General features: G+C 42.0%; 1 protein-coding gene across 2 annotated transcripts in view; it reads right to left on the reverse strand.

Moving 5' to 3' along the window:
- The window catches only part of LOC127636180 (SH2 domain-containing protein 3C-like), a 73,634-nt gene that overhangs the window by 33,403 nt on the left and 22,449 nt on the right, over positions 1-17,782 (reverse strand). Inside the window, exon 1 of one of the 2 annotated variants that reach the window (XM_052116604.1) lies at positions 13,502-13,846. The exons of the other annotated variant lie outside the window; for it this stretch is intronic. Coding sequence (XP_051972564.1) covers positions 13,502-13,582 — 81 coding nt within the window. The 5' untranslated portion in view covers positions 13,583-13,846. Of the gene's footprint in view, positions 1-13,501; positions 13,847-17,782 lie in introns of those variants that run through there. 2 annotated transcript variants of the gene reach the window in all.

Here is a 17,782-nt window from a genome sequence, read left to right on the forward strand (position 1 = left end):
GTGCAAAAGATTCACTTTCTTTTCACCTGGCATATACTAATGATTACTCAAATAAATTAAGCTAAGACAATTAATAAGACAATTAATTGAACTAAACCCTAGTAAATTAAGTTTGACAAACCTAATGATGTTGAGTTTATACTTGTTAGGAATTCCTTGTCTTGTTTCACTGTTGCCCTCTGTCTGCCATTTTTGTCACCTTTGCATTCCTTAGTTTTCATTTTTGTCCCTTGTGTAGCCCCTTAATCTCTTTGTTAGCCTTCGTGTTCACTTGTCATTGTTGAAGAACTACACTTCCCAGAATCCACCTGCCATCATCACTGCCATTTTGTTCATTGTTCTCACCTGTGTCTTATTCAGTCATCACTCACTGTGTATTTAAGCCCTGCTTTTTGTTCACTCCTTGTCGTTCGTTGAATGTTGTTGTTAGCCTGGTATGTGTTTTCTAGTTTTATGTTTTATTTCCCCATTGAGGGTTTTTCCTTTGTTCCCGTGTTTTGTGTACCCGCCTTGTTTATTTTTCTAATAAAGTTTAAACTGCTTTTGGATCCGCATCTCCTCGTCTGCTTCGCTGCCTCCATTCATAACAATACTACTATAGTACATCAATTTGACCTAATCCAACTAAATTAAGTTGGCTCAATGAAAGTCAATAATCTAAATTAAAGACATTAAATTGCTTGTAAAAACATTCTCAAATTCAATTAATTAAAAGTAATGACATTTTTTAACCCTGTCCTGCCATATTCCCTTAGTAACATTGGGATATAAAGTGCGGGTTGCATTTATGGACCTTTTTCACATTTCTAGGTTTGGAACAGAAAAATAAACTATAGTGGGATACACTTGTATAGCGGTGATTAGGAGACCACACCAAATATTATTTTTTGTTCCCATTTACTCCAACAGGGAACAAAAAATAGTTTTACACAACTTTCTATTAGAGAGAAATATGGACAGCAGTGGATTTTGGTGAACCAATCTTCACCCAGAGGACAGCAATCTCCGCCCAGAGGATGGTGGCGCTCTCATCCTTCACTAACGTGACGTGAGAACGCTGCAGAATCGGGGCGGACGCCTGGTGAATTGAATCGTATAGCCAAGTCGGATGGTTCTGGCCAACAAGCAAGACGGTTGGAAAGCGATAACCACGTATCCAAGCTCCAGACAATGGGCACTAGGGGGAGGATCGCATCTGACGTTCCTGGGGGTGAGGCCTCGCAGCGGGGTTTCGGCCGTGCTGAGGGGGCCCCTCGAACCACTTACCTTGCTCTGTGCATCCGGCAACTGAGGAGAAGGGCTTCTGAGGCCGTCCTCGAGACTCATCTCCAGCGGCTGGCCGGGGGTGTGGTTTGTGTAGTGCATTGAGGCACACGAAGGTGGCGCGCCGCATGTGCCCGGTGTGCAGTGGCGGTAGGGACGGCGACTGTGAACACCAGCGCTGTGACCTGAGGAGAGAGGAAACTGCTCTTTTTTTGACAATGTGGGTGCCACAGCCCAAGTAGGGTGTGGTGAACAGAAAAGGAAACAAAATATTTACCTCCCTGCCCTCCACCGGGGGAAAGAGTGGTCTATTTACCAGCTCTGAGGTTTCCGAAGACATCTCTAACCTCAGGTCGCCCTTCTCAAGGGAGCTTAGGAGCCCTCTTGGGGGTCTTCGTGGCAGGCCAAGAAACGGGGGGCATACCTCTCGTGCAGGGGGCTCTACGTCGGGTTGGGGCGGGGCTGCTGGTAGGGTTTGGATGTGCTGAATCACCTTTGTGTGCTGTTTCACTGCCGAGAACTGCTGGGCGAAGTCCTCAATAGTGTCGCCGAAGAGGCCGACCTGGGAAATGGGAGCATTTAGGAAGCGTGCACTGTCCGCGTCCCTCATCTTCACCAGGTTCAGCCACAGGTGGCGCTCCTGGACCACAAGCGTGGACATCATCTACCCGAGTGCGCGTAGTGACCTTAGTCGCACGGAGGGCGAGGTCAGTGGCCGAGTGCAGTTCTTGTAGCACCCCGGGATCAGAACTACCCTTGTCAAGCTCTTTCAAAGCCTTGGCCTGATAGACCTGGAGAAGGGCCATGGCATGGAGGGCGGAAGTGGCCTTCCCAGCAGCGCTGTAGGCTTCTGTAGTCAGTGATGACGTCGCTCTACAGGCTAGTACCAGGCGACTCCACCAGGTGGTAGCACTCAGCGGGCACAGGTGTGCGGCTATTGCTTTGTCCACCTGGGGTATTGTGGGATAACCCTCTGCCATCCCCCCATCAAGGGTAGTGAGGGCGCACGAGCCGAAGGATTGCGTTCGGGCAGTATAAGTTGCCATCCACGATCGCGTCAGTTCGTCATGTACTTCCGGGAAGAATGGGACTGGGGGGGTGGGTTGTGGCCGCAAACAGTGCACGAACCCAGGAAACTGTCATCCAGCCATGATTGTTGGGGGCTGGGTGGAATATTCCAATCCAGCCCAACACTCACGGCAGCCTGGGAAAGCATGGCATCACCAAGGTGCCCTCTGATGCAGCGATCTCATCCGGCTCGCGAGTGCCGGAAAAGAGACACTGGCACTGAGGCAAGCCTGTGTTATCCCAGTGCTGGATGGAAGCAAATGGAGTGGGTGGTCCGTGGGGATTTACCCGGCAGAGCCATACTCACTAAAGCTCCCAAATCGCCTCCGGTGTCAGCCGAAGTGGTCTTGTAGGTAGGAGGAGCCGCGAGGGGGACAGCCAAAGTGGCTTTCCCTTAGAAGAAGGAAAGCCTCGGCCACAACATTGCCATGGTCATGTTCTCGCAGTGAGAACATGAACCATCCACAAACTCTTCCGCAACGTGTTTATTGCCCAGGCACACGTGAGGCAGTGATCGTGACCGTCAGAGGCGGAGAGGTTACGACCACATCCAGGAACGGCACAGAAGGCATCTTTAAAAAGATGTGTCTTTAAAAAGACGTTCAACATCGCTGTGCCTTGCTCTAATAGAGAAAACACTCTTTTAGAAGAAATTTATCTTTAAAAGAGCTGTCGAAGCACCCATTGGTGTTCAGAGTGGAGAGAGAACTGCTGGAATGTGCCTTATATCCATCAGCAGAATGCTCTTGAAGAGGTGAATGGGAAACGGCAGTGGAATTCAGCTGGCTATAATACGACCGCTTGGCTCCGAAGGAAAAAGTCTGACTGAATCCGCATCCCAATCTCCCTTTTATACCCGTATGTTGGGGGAGTGGCATGCAAATTCAACTCGCCAATTCGCCAACTTCTCATTGGTCTTTTCTAAAAGATCTGAAGGTGGATCGGGCTCCCAAGAGCGACCCCTAGTGTCACTATTTGACACAAAGTCGAATTGAGTGATAGAAGAGCAACTGAGGTTACTTATTTAGGCTTATTTTGGTTAGGCAATTCACTTTTTTTGGCTTGATTTGTCAGACCAGGTTGCTTGTTTTATATCTATTAATATATATATTTTGTGTTCTACTGCAGGTTCGTAATGCAGCTTTGTGACACACGGGCCTGTTACACTGACAGGCACAGGAAAAACATCCTGATCACCCTCTTCTCTCTGGGCTAATGAGAGAGAGAGAGAGAGAGAGAGAGAGAGAGAGAGAGAGAGAGAGGACAGGCAGCATGAGGAATCTGGGCATATGGGTTCTACGGGTGGTTTGGTCTCTGTATGTTAGGGAGGCAGCACAGAGCGAATGCATTTCTGATGGTTTGGGGCATATGGTGTCATCGAGGGGGGCAAGTTCCACAGGAAAACACACATGACTTATCTTTCATCATGAGCTTGTAGAGGATATATCACTGCAGATAAATGCCTCAACATTCACGGCATCTGCATTAGCCAAGTAGCATCTGAGTGGGGTGATTTAGTGAGTGTAACAAAGAGCTGAAATCATGAGAACATCGGAAGCCCTATCCAAATATCGAATTCCCACAAAGAGTGGCAAAAACGCAATAATTAGAATGTGCATAATGACTGTGTTGGTTAACTACAAGGGGCAGACATTTTTAATTGCTTAACTGTTTTATTTTTACTACTTGTGTGTTAATAATATGTATAACATAATAGCTCAAAACATATTGCCTAGCAAGCTATCTAGATAAGATAATACAAAATTAAAAAAGGAGCAAACTTGCCACAAATTAGACGCTTGTGATTCACCGCAAATTTTTGACAGATGTTTGCAGCTCTTCACAGGTAGTGGTGAACCTCCGACAAACCTTTGGCAACAATGGACATGTGTTGATTGATTGATTTGTTATATAAATAGTGATTGAACAGCATAGTTTGGGCCATTTTGTGATTTGTTTTATTTATATTTAAACATTTTTATGTATTTTATTTATGTTGAGAGATCATGGCAAATTGTCCATTGTTGCCAAAGGTTTGCTGCAGGTTCACCACTACCAGTGAAGAGCTGCAAACTTCTGGCAAACATTAGCGGCAAATCACAAGCTCATTTAGCATGTGAAAATAATGAGTGGCAAATTTGCAAAAAAGATTGCATCTAGTTTTCCAGAACTCTAGATTTGTTGTAAGGGTTCCTGTATAATTTACAGCATTAGCTGAAAGAGAATTTTAACGATGCAAGCAAAAATGGACATAATAAATGTAATATACCCAATTAAATCAGGATCGAACCAAATCAAAATCAGAATTGGGAAATCCATTTCAATACTCAGTCCTACTTATTAGAGTATTGCTTAGCTTAGCTACAGGTTAATAGCAAATATAATTGGAATAACATGAGGAGCGTTATACAGTATGTGTAGCATACAAAGTTGCTGCTTATGTACAGTCTTTCAAATAAGTTACTTATGAAGTTCCAATTCAGTTAGGATGCTGCCTCTGAAGCAGCATGCCTTAGGAAACAAGGCAACTCACTAAGTTTAGAACAGAGCTAATGAGTCAGTTCCAATAGCAGTTGTTTTTTAAATGATGAAAAGAGGATATTTTGGACCACTGACAGTCACCTGACCTGACCGCACAAACGTACACATAAGTTCAATATTCATGAACTGTCACAATGTGCCATTACAATCTGCAGCAACACCTTTGCTTCCTGTTTCTCCAAGAGAGCAACCAATTAGTAGCCAATTTACAGGCTGTGAGGGGCCAAAGGGCATGGCACTGATGGACGGTGGGGTCTTAGAGCACATCAATACAACCCCCTTTAGACACTGTAGCGAATCCACCCATGTCTCTAAATTGTAAAAAGTGTGTGTGTTATTAAGCAGCACTGTGCATTAGCCACATGTGAAGGAGAAAGGCCAGGGGCTGTTTTATGTTCAAATAAACCACAGATCCCACAATTTTGCACTGGACACAGCCCCAGAGAATGAAAATGCATTGGGGGTAAGTTGGCGAAGGAATATAGAGACACATCTGATTGATTATTCAATAAATGTCAGACGTAGATTAATTACACAGCTTGGAAGACATACAAGCTGAAATTACGAAGACACCAGATTCAATAAAAGACTTTGGGCAGCACTTCTGGGGAGCATCAGTTAAGTTATTAAAGTAAAAGGACTGGGAACATGGGCCAACTCATTTGATTTTTGCAGACCGATTCAGAAATAATCCTTAATGCTAAACTCAATCCAATTGTGCCCATTTCATTGGCTGTTTTCGCAGTTTCTGATTCACTTAAACAGATCACCATGCTGTCACAGAGACAAAGATCGGTCTGAAAGGTCAATGCAAGTGAATTTATGAGTTTCCATAATCCATCATCTATCTCTCAGAGCTTCATTGAGAAGAACTGAGGAGAAAAATAAGGGAAAAAAAGGACCTGAATTGGAGGAGAAAACTCAGACAAAGAACCTAGCCTCTCGGCAGTGTTTGTTCTTTGAGGAAATGTTATTGGATCACTCTACCTTTGCTGATGGAACTCTTAAGTGGCATGAATGTGTACATGTGACAATGACAACATTCTCATTGCAATCCAAAGTGCACAGTCCTGATTTTCTGCTCAAATATGTTTAACTTAAAAATGTGTCCCATATCAGACACTAACAAAATTTTTAAATTGGAAACGTTACACACATAAGCAAGTTAGCAAGTGATTTTATTAGACTAAAATCATGTTAACATGCATATTGTATGTCTTGTGGCTAAACTATAAAAATCAGATTTGGGCCACATTCAGCTGCCATGTGAACATAACATATGATTATGTGTGTGAGCGCATCTCTTTTGCAATGATGGCTTTCAAGCGAGACACATTAGAATTGATGCATCACCCACTCTGATCAATACACATACACGGTAACACTATCAGTCTTCAGAGGGACATCAGATTAAAGAGTAGAGTAGCTGTTGCTGATGTGTCAAAACTGTCCCTATACACTAAGCACATTATACAAACACCTAAACAAATACTTGTGACCTATCGATGTCCTGACATTACAGATAAGCACAACTTACATAACAGCATGTCTTAAACAGGCATGACGTGATAAAGAGATAAAGAATAAAGCTATCTTTTCAATGTAAGTCAGAGTTTTTGTCATGACCAGCTGTGATAAGGACAGGGGATTTTGTTGGGTTGTTTCTATTTCTGTGACGTTGCAGTGGGTACTGCGAAAATTAATTGGTACAAAGTCCTGCTCCTTATAATTGTGCATCAAATATCTTGATGCACTGAGATAGCTGAGATTGTGTCACTTCACGCAGCAATTTCGTGTTCAATGTGGACACATAAATTGCTTGAGGCGGGAAACAAGCAAAGCTTAGAACACAATGTACATGTTGTACAAAGCAAGTACAGGTACAAGTTTCTAGCTATGTAAGCTTGATTTCATGTTTCGATATTCCGAAATGAGTTTGAATGCAATTCATAACACAATACACTTATGCGTTGCATTCTCTGCATATAACAAGTGGCACTATAGCATCCATTAGCAAAAACGGTCTTCTAGAGTTTTCCCTTTCAGATCAATAATTGCAAGTACACACAAGTGCTTGAAATACACTGTCCAAGCATTGTCTCCATTTGCATACATGTGTAGTGTATGGCTTCATATGAAAATATTGGGAGCTGTGTGGATGTCTCATGAAGGCACCTTGTAAAGACGCTTGTTTTGGATGCCCTACCAAGGCACCATAATGTTATATACAAAATTATCTTAAAATATTTTAAGTGTGCTTTAGACACAACCAAACAAATATTTAGATATTACAATTGTTTTTTATCGCTAGGAATGGAGTCATATGTTGGTAAAAATTGGACATTTAATGTATAAACGATACTGCTTTCACCTGCTCTATCAGACACCTTGTTTATTCTTTCAACCAACCAGCAAACCATACACAGAGGTTTTTGGGATATCGAAGGACGTGAAGGCTGGATCCATGTGCCTACTCTGGTTCAGGTCATGTTGTGTTTATTGAATGCCAAATCCACTTTGTATTATTGAACATGCATTCTAGTCAGCAACATCAGGGCAAATATACTGCCCAAGTTGGGTAGCACACATACACACACACACTTTGAAAAAGTAGTTCTGCCTCGTAATGCTAGCTGGCAGGTCACAGAGAGATATCACTTTCAGACACACACACACACACACACACACACACACACACACACACACACACACACACACACACACACACACACACACACACACACACACACAAATACACACACCTTCCCATCTGTCATCCTGTCATGCGTCCCAGAACGCCTTTGAGGTCATTTCAGCATCATGTCTGGTATCGCAACTAGCTTCCTGTGTCACCTCAGTGTCTCTGCACTGTTGAGCCTGCAGCAGTCAACCCTTGAGCTATACTGCAATTGGCTGGAGATGATGTCATCTCTTCTGGAGAGCTCCGCAGCAATGCATACCATTGGCCGACAATGCAGACAGGAGCGGAGTGCTGAGCTCTCAATTCATTCATGTGTAGCTGGATTTAGTGCAGCTGAGGTGGGGCATGCATTGGCGGGCTCATGTCCTCGCAGACAGGGCCGTTGCATTATAATGATACACTGTTAAAACTGTCCTGGCACAATGATACTTAAGACATACACTAGAATGAAGTGCTAATGGGAGTTTATAATAGGATGAAAGGAAGTGTAGCACCCGGGGCTTGGTTAAAAAACAGCAGTATGTGCACACACACACACACACACACACACACACACATGCAAATAAGTATATGTCTGCACTAGCAGGCTTAACTGTATTTACACATTCATTACACACACATTTACACACAGACACATGGTGACTTGAGCGAGCTAATTGGTGAGTCTCTGATGGGGGTTGGAATAAGGGTGTAGAGGGTTGTTGTCCTGGAGCGTGAGGCTGTCACCATGGCGACGTTGCAGATGATGAACTCCTCCTGGAGTGGGGTGGGGGAGCAGAGTAAAGATGGAGAGTGCTGGGGAACTCCCTCATACACGATAAACACACACCAGACTACATGTGTGTGAGTGTGTTACCACTTAGCTAATCTCCCACTGGACATACACTATCCCTGCTCAGCATTTCTAAACCATGTCACACAAACTAGATATTAGCCAGCAATCTCCCACTTGACATCACAACTTCCCTTTCTCTGTTATCTTGCTTGCTCTCTCTCCTTCTGTACCCAGCATAAGGTGTCATTGTTTCTCAGTAGTTGCTGCAGAGGCATATGAATATGATTCCTTCCAGGAGCTCCAAGGAGAAATCCATATTCCACACCTCTGGATCCTTTCAGACTCCTTGTCCTCATTTCCTTGCTGTTAGCTCTGCTAGAACTAGAGCCCCTGCCTTGCACAATACTAGAAAAAACTGGATTAATTCAATTTGATATACAATGCAAAACTAGAGATTACATGCTCATTCACGAGTCTATAACTAATCCAATCCACCCAACACAACAGTATAAAGAAGCTTAAAAGATTCCAGCTATGCCATTTTCTACTGCAATTGTAATTTAATTATCTACACACTTTGGTAAGGTGCGATTGAAATGGAATTGAATTAATTTACAAAAATGAACCATCTAATCTTTTTTCATTTTCTTTCTTTATCATTTTTTCATTTAGGTCAATTCAGTTGCTGAGCAGTGGGTGGTATCGCTTCAATCTCAGACAATAAATGCCTTTCAGTGCATGTTCTGATCTATTGGTTTATCAGGTATAGCATAATTCTGTACAGTCTACGGTAAATCACTGAAGTGGCTCTTTTCAAGTGATGGGCCCTGTTATAATGCAGAATGATGAATTCAGGGGCAGGTGGGAGTCCTTAGGTAACTACTACAGCTTCCAATAAACCACTAGTACTCAGTCAAATATCACAGAGATTTGAAAACACACGCTCCCTTGCTTGAACCAGTCAAGCACATGTTCAAACATTGCAAGATAACCACAAACTTGGATTCACCTGTCTGAACCATGTGAAAAGTATAAAGTGGACACATTTTTGATTTGCCAAAAAACAGGCGATAAGATATAACATAATCTCACACAAAACCATAAAGATGAAGAGCAACCATGTGCATTGATAAAGCTTAAGATAAGGCCACTTATAATTTTAAAATGACTGGGGTAAAAAAGACAGAGAGTTAAAAAGGACAAGCCATGTCTTAAATCCCCATCTCTGATCAAGTGTATCCTGCATGAATGACTACCTGACTGCCTGTCCAGATCAGTACATCAGGCCCCACTGATCGCCTTGAAGTGATCCCCTCTCTTGTGGCCAAAAAAAGTGAGTAATGACAAGTCCCTCTTTGTCTAATGAAGGTCTACTGAGAAACCTCCTCACAAACACGCATGCACTTAACCAACCTGTGTTTGATTTGTGTTCAAATGTCCTGTGTTAAAATGTCTGACCTGTGTCTTTTTATCAGTGAATGGAAAAAGGGCATCCCAATGCCCATTGACCTCAGAGGTTGAGCTGAACTAAGGTCAAGTGGACATACAAAAGAGACCTGACTCCAGCCAACTCCATCACCCAGCCCCCTTTTCTCCAGTTCACACCCACCTGCTCAACAGGCCCTTTAAGGGACCAAAGCTATAGGACAAGTTGGCTTATATATTACTTCAGAGGAAATGATTTCCTGGAGGTATGCTCTGCCACTTCCTGCTCAGACCTAACAACAAATCATATTGACTTATTGGATTGACAGTGCCATTGTCTTGGAGGAAGTGGAGATGATGAGTAGAGGGAGGGAGTGAAGAGAGGCAGTGAACAGTAAAAACTGGACTGAGATGAGCATCTCATCTCTCTGTGATCTCACTGCTCAGTAAAAGGGATGGAAGTATAAAATACTTCTAACGGACATCCACAAAAATTGTCTCACTCTTATCTCTGCACAGAAAATACAAAAGCATCACTCATTAATTCCACTTCCATTTAGCTAACACATATATATCATGTAAAATAAATCTAAAATAGCACACAAGAAGCCCATAGTTCTTTAGAGACAGTGCACTGACTGAGTCAGGGTAAGCCAGTATCAAGACTCAACCACATTAATTTTCTTCTTATAAAGCAAAAATGTTCTGTATATTTCACCATATAACAATATGTTAGAGAATGTAGCCATTTGCTGAAGCAATTTGAAGACAAACAACTGCCAGATCAAATAAACTTGTTTTCCCAGTCTTTATCCTGGAGTATCTAACACACCTGATTCAACTCATCGGCTCATTAGTTGAAGCTTGTCAAATAAGGAAGACATCCAAAAGTTGGGGTTACTCCAGGACCAGGAATTGACCCTTCTGAGAACTTCAGGATAACTTACCTTCCAAATTTCAGGAACACAAAGGTTTACAACAGCATACCATGTTTGCACAGTTTGTCTGTGTCTAATTATAGATTTGGACAACTTCAGCATCTTCATTTGTGTGATAAGCAAAGCAGAACAAACATAATTACATTAAGAAGTATACACAGTATGAATGAAAAGGCTCTGAGGGGCTTCTAGTTCAGCCACATTCATCCAAACCTGCCCTCAAATTTTAAAGTCACATGGGAGTGACGAATAAAAAGAACTCTGTGCAGAAACACTTTAGGGGGAAGTATAAAACCCCAGCACTCTAAATCCGCATGCCGTTCATTAGGAGAAAAAACAGCCCTGTGTAATTAGGTTATCCTCACATTCAGTAACAGCCAGATTTACTCTTGAACTTCTCTGTTTAACAGCTGCTAAGCCATGGCATCCCTGGGGAAGAGACGGTGGCTCCAGAGGGGATTTGGAGAAGATGGAAAGAAAAACACAAGAAAAAGGGAGGAAGGGTAGGAGGGTCGTACCCCTGAATATTGAATATGATATTTATGTTTTTTACAAAGACTGAGTGAGAGAGATGTGAGGGGGGAATCTGCCAATTCACCCGCCAGTTTAGAGTGACGACCCACCATAACAGACAATCACACCAGCCTTAATGTGTCTGGAATCTGTGTTAATAGTAGTAGGGTATTCATTTTAGACCCCGTTTGTTAATATGATTCCCAACCCCTGGGGTTAAAACTGGCATAACAACATGCAAGTGGGGTCACAGATGAAAGGACCGCCGAACCACTATCCGGTAGAGAACCAGGGGGATTAAGATTGACTAAAATAATCAAAGTGCAACTGCGAGATGCAGATGGGGAATTTGGGGATGATGTCATATTTGACAAATGCACAGCACCCTAGCCCAATTAAAATAAAACCTTATTGGGAATGAGGCTGATGGATTGGCACTAAAAGCAAGAGAACATCAGAATCTGTAGAATCTACTGTAGGATCAATGGGAGAACTGCATACTGTAAATCAGACTTTAGGATCCAAATTGGACCTCAGAACTCAAGCTCAGTCTGGTGAGACATCCTGTGACAAGATGCAAACTATGCCTTATGGCTGGGTTAGGGTTAATGGTAAGATAGGGCTAGTAACACCAGGTTTTGGTTTAGGTCTTATATTAGTGTCAAACAAATGCAACCAAAATATCCCACTATACCAAACTATCTTATAAATTCCATAAACTGTTAAGCACAGGATCTGTGATTAATTCAAAGGTACAGACCAGGTCAATATGCCTGGCTGAATTTTAAGTATAAAATGAATGCCTCCACGGTCTGTTTCCTTATTTTCATATCAAGCCAGAAAGGCCATTATCAGTCTGCAGCTGAGACAGCCTCTCTGAGCTCAGGTGGCCAGTGAGACAAACACATACATCATAACAGACACTCAATGGACCTTTTTGGTCCCTACATGGATATTGTAAATAGTTCAATTATTTTTCTTAGTATATATAAAATTGTAATATAAGTGTGGGTTCTATGTTCTGTACTGGACTTCAACTAGCTACGTGTCTTGCCTTAATGCAATTCAGAACAGTAAATGTGATAGCACCCCCACCCCCCCAACCCAATATATAGAGATTGATTGTACCAATATTAAACAACTATGATTATATCAAAGTATATAGAGAGTCAGGGTAACCTTTAAAGAGGGTTAAGCTTACCTTAACCCAATGGTTAGGTTTGGGCTAGGGGTTAGAACTACTGTAAACTCCCTATAACCTCATATGCTAAGATTTTTATGTTTTCTTGTCTTACATTTTCTATTTACTAAGGGGCACATTTTATACAATCTTCTCCCAGCTATGCATTTATGATGCTTTAAGGGTGTGCAGTGAGGGACTAGGTCACTTTAGCAAATAGAAGTGTAAAAATACTTAAATAGCATAAACAACCCCTGCTCTTAGCAAGACTGAAAACAGCAGCAAAAACAAACAGAGAGTGAGAAAAGTGAGATAGAGAGAGACGAGAAGAGGCAAAGTATTGTCTCTAATTCTATAGTGCATCACCCAAACTCAGCCAAAATAATACTGCTGTTCTCCAGTCCAAGTTGGCTACAATATCGATGACAATTAGACACCCATTCCCCGACTTCAGCTTTCCTACTCAAATCCTGTGTCATGTTGGGATCATGTATCTGGCCTCGACAGGATAATGCAGGGATTTTTTGTATTCTGAGCCATGCATGAAACAATATATCTTCACTTTCAGATATAAAAGCATGACCTCTAGAGCTACTTTAATGGATTCTGTTTCCTGAGCCCCATTACAATCCACTACATAACCGCAGAGTGACAACATAACCCTGCCTGCTCACTCATCCAACTGTGCATCGTCAACACTAGTGTTACAGCTGAGCCAAAGTCAGCTCAGCCCTGTTGGTGCACACATACACACCCACATGCTCGGTTCAGTGATATCATTGCCCAGGCTGGTGGAATGACACATTTGTTGGAGTTGCACAATTACAACGGGCCAAACACATAGCCTTGAGGAGCACCCTTCCCTACAAGCAGATGCTCTGGATGGAATCACAACAATCAATATGTATGCTTACATACACCACAAAATGTATCTACCTCCACTTCTCATGCAAGAACTCCTGAGGACACATTTAGAGATGATGTAACCCATATCCACACCTTTTCTCACACATCAATCAGTGTATTTATTCATAGACTCAATAACTGCATGCACACACATGCACACCCTCACGTACAGGAGGCAGCCCCCCTCTCACCTGCACCTGCATGAAGGAACCCCTGTAGAAACAGCAGGCAGCGGCTGACAGGGCACTCCAAAGGCTGCATCTTTCCGTCATGGCTCCTTTCCTCCTCACTTCAGCTCTTCCACCTCTGGAGTCCACTAGAAGCCCCGGGTCATGCCCCTATCCCCTCGTGCACACCCGAGCACAAGCCACCGCTGCAAGTGATCAGTGCTATCGCTGTTCTGCTGGAGCCAGTGTCATCCCAGATCCGCACCGGCTTTCTCTCTCTCTATTCCTCTCAATGTCTTGTTCTCTCTGTCTCCCTCTTGGACTCTCAATGTATCCCTTTCACTCAGTTCTGCTACCTCTCACTCTATTGCATGCTATGCTTCACAGCGTTGGCAGGGATTACCTCATCGCTCTTGGATGAAAGCGGTGGGTGGGGGGAGGGACAGAGGGGGAGAGTGAGGGATGTAGAAAGAGAGAGATGCTTGCAGGCACTGAGACCCCACCCCGCCTCCAGGGCTCCAAACAATGCTGGGGTGGGGGGGAGGGGGGGATGTGGAGAAAGACCAAGAGAAAGAGAGAATGAGAGAGAGAGAGTGGTATTTGGCTCATGCATTCAGCACCTTCTCAAAGGAATTTTCTCTTTTATTCTGGTTTGAAAGAGAGCAAAAGAAAAGTAGAGGGGGCTGTAAGGGGAAAGAGTCTATACACACCCACACAAACATACACACTCCCACTTCCAAGTCACACATGCAGCAAAAACAATTAAAAACATGCACACACATCTGTTTATGTATGATATTTTTGCACAAGGGTGGATGCAGTATGCCATGGCATGCATGAGCTATTTCAAGCTTGGAAATAAAATGTTGTTTTCTAGGAACATGGCAAAAACCTGCTAATGAGCCTCAGTGCTTGAGTATATCACACACTACCCACACACGGTCACACTTATATCACACACTCCCACTCCAGTTAAATGAGGTTGACTTCAGCACAGCAGTCTAGGGTGTGGTGTTTTCTCCCTGGGGACCATTATGACATCACAAAGGACTCCTTGCTATGGCAACCGACTCAAAGCTTTAACAGCGACATCCTTAAAGGGACAGTTCACCCAAAAATTGCTACGTTCACACAGCAGCAGTATGCATTAGTCAGTCCTGTATTAGAGTGCTTTATACCTTTATGTTCAAACACAGGTTGGTTAAGTACGAGAGTTACAACCGCATTCTAGAACTGAACTGACACCCATACATTTCCGCATTTAATTTTAAATAAAAATGACTGAATAAGAGTGTAACGAATTACTTTTTTGTCCCACACCATTTAGCTTTCTGAAGCTCTCACATTGGAGGGTGAAGTCATTGAAGGGCACAAGCATGGGCATGCATAGGCATCATATGCGGGTTGACGGGTCCGCATGAACGCAAAGGTTTTGCATGCAAGAAGTGACGTCATCATGCCGTAGCTATTGGGCCTGATATCAAGATTTAGAGTGAATAAGGACTTTTTGGTCTGTTTCTCAAACAAGGCTATAATATCACTTCAGACAACTTGGAATTTATCAATCGAATTGTATGGATTACTTTTGTGCTCATGTGCTTTATGGCGTTTAAAAGTATTGATCCCTATTCACTTGCATTGCATGAAAAAAAAAAAACACCTCAGATATTCATGAAAATATATTTGTTCGGGTTCCATCGAAGAAAGTAAGTAATCCTTGTTTGAAACAACATGAGGGTGAGTGCGCGATAGCAAAATGTTTATTTTGGGGTGACCCATTGCTTTAAATACATCATCTAAGACCAGACAGCCTATGTGCATCATCTGTCTGCATGTTCACCTCAAATAATAACCTTGGCATGTTTGCATGTATATATGTCTTTATCAGGCTTATCGAAGGATAAAGATTACAGCATCATCCAGTGAAGCCACACAATAGAAAACAAAGAGATAATTAGACGAGATCCATTCTGTATAGAAATCTCACTGATGCTATTGTGGATATTCAGATAATCCTGTAAGAACATGTTCATTTCAACGCTGATCAGCCTGAGACAATGAGAGGATGAATGTCAAGTTGAAGCTCTTAGAGAGGGTAAGATAGCATGTGGTGTAACCCGGTGCGTGGTTTAACATTTGTTATGGTGAGTGTGTCTTGAGATCAAGGAATGAAATAAGGATTTGATGCTGCATTGCATATAATGAGAAGATTCACATTACACATGGTAATACATGCATAAAAGCATGCACAAAACACTTCATCTGTTTACTCTCTTTCTTTCTATCTTTATCCCTTGCTACTCAGATAAAAATGTATTGGTCAGAAGTTGCTCTTTTAAGGTAGTTATTAAAGTCCATTTAAAGGTGATGGGTGTAATTTCGTATGTTAAAATACAGTTTAATGTGCAAAGACAACTATAAGTTGTCAATAAATTGTATAACTATTAAATAAGAATTGTTTGAATAATTTGGTCTCTGAAGAATATGATGAGAAATGTTGGAGACTGAATTTAATCTCTGAAGTTTTCGCCCAAACTTTGATATTTTGGCAAATCTAAACACAGTTTATAACATTCTTGATATCTCTTCAATAACTCTAGATGTGAAACAATGAGGATCTTTTTCTCTTGAGTGTAGTCTGAGAAGCAGGAGATTTCAGCAAATGTCTCCATTTGCACTCCATTTAATCTCATTTCTTTCTAGAAGAACATCTTGGTCTTTCCTAAGAATAACCTTTCCTACCTCTAGTTAGCCTATTTGTCTATGCTCTATGTTCCCTCTCTTTTTCTGGTTTTCTGTCTCATGCTGCTTGTGTATCTATGCTGATCATGGCTTTTCCTTCACAACCCCTCCTCACTTCTTCATTCACACTCTCTGTCTTTCTCTCAGTTAAATATTAAATTCACAGTGAGTGGGGGGTTCTTCCTCCAGCTGCCTACAGAGTCCAAACAGCTCACCTCCCCTTTCTCTTTAACATTAATAAGCACAGCCCTTTCGGAGTTCTGGGTATTGTAGTTTGGATGGTGGTATGTCTCCTGCCCAAATCAGGGCTGATTTGCTAATCAAACAGATCGGTCATTCAGTTTGTTGACAATGAGAAGCATGTTAGTGAGTGAAGTGAAGCCGATTTACTGGGCTAATCAATGCAGAGCTGTGTAGTGATTTGATTAAAAGGAATAATTGGCACTTCTGTATGTATTTTCATGCACATAAACTTGAGGCAGGGGAAATGGAGGGCGAACAGCAACCCCATCCTTCACCAGCTGGGTCTATATAGCTGTATCTTTCTAAATACTGATTTATGCATGTGTAACATCTGTGTCCATTTTGCAGAGGGTGTCTCTATTGGCTGTTCTCCTCTCCATGTCTTGATCTTTTATAGTGGTGCTTGCTAAGGGATGCATCACTATGACTATTACTCATACTTAGGGTTGGTGATTTGAATAAACCACTAGCAACCTGGTCTCATAGAATTATGTTACTATAACTACATTTGTGCAAATTGATTTTTACATGCCTTGTTGTACATATCACAGCAGTTTTCTGGTGAAATGAACACTAGAGGTGCTACAACAACAATTACTTTTATTTACTTTCACACAAATTACAAATAAAATGGCAGACTAGAAGTTAATAAAACTTACTTTAACTTACTGTTTCTCAAAAAATGCTATCTTAAGACATCTAAGCACTTTTACTATAGTGTATGACTTGTAAGGTGAAATATTATAATGTTTACCTTACATAATAAACCAAAATTACAAGCTTGTTAGACCACAATCAAATTGGGCATGGGCAAGCACCACTCACATTTATTTCTGAAAAATAAAAAATTAGGGCTGTCGATTTAACGTTAATTTAGTGCAATTAATTTTATGGAAAAACAGTTAACACAATGAATCATGCCCCTGACCCACACACAAATTCCATAAAAAGGAATGTTCCTACCATCAGATTAATTCAAGCTGTGGCAGTAGGGGGCAATCAGTGCAACTCCAGCTGTACATCTTACACAGATGACGCTCACTTGCATTTAAAGACAGCTGGACCAAGCTCAACAGAATGTAGGGATCTTGAGATGAGTTTTTCAAAGTTTTAAACTACATTTAACTTGACAAAGCGTTCTAAAATCACAGCGCTTATGAATAGACGCTGACAACTAGTGAGACGTAAAGCAACCAATGTGAGATGCTCCAAAAGTGTCCATCTGACGCATGAGTACAGAGATCAACAATTAAAAATAGCATAGATGGAAGTAGGCCAATAATAGCGTTATGCTCAATGATATAGCAAAAAAACAATATT

The sequence above is a fragment of the Xyrauchen texanus genome, chromosome 43, assembly GCF_025860055.1.
Source record: "Xyrauchen texanus isolate HMW12.3.18 chromosome 43, RBS_HiC_50CHRs, whole genome shotgun sequence".
In the NCBI taxonomy this organism is placed as follows: domain Eukaryota; kingdom Metazoa; phylum Chordata; class Actinopteri; order Cypriniformes; family Catostomidae; genus Xyrauchen; species Xyrauchen texanus.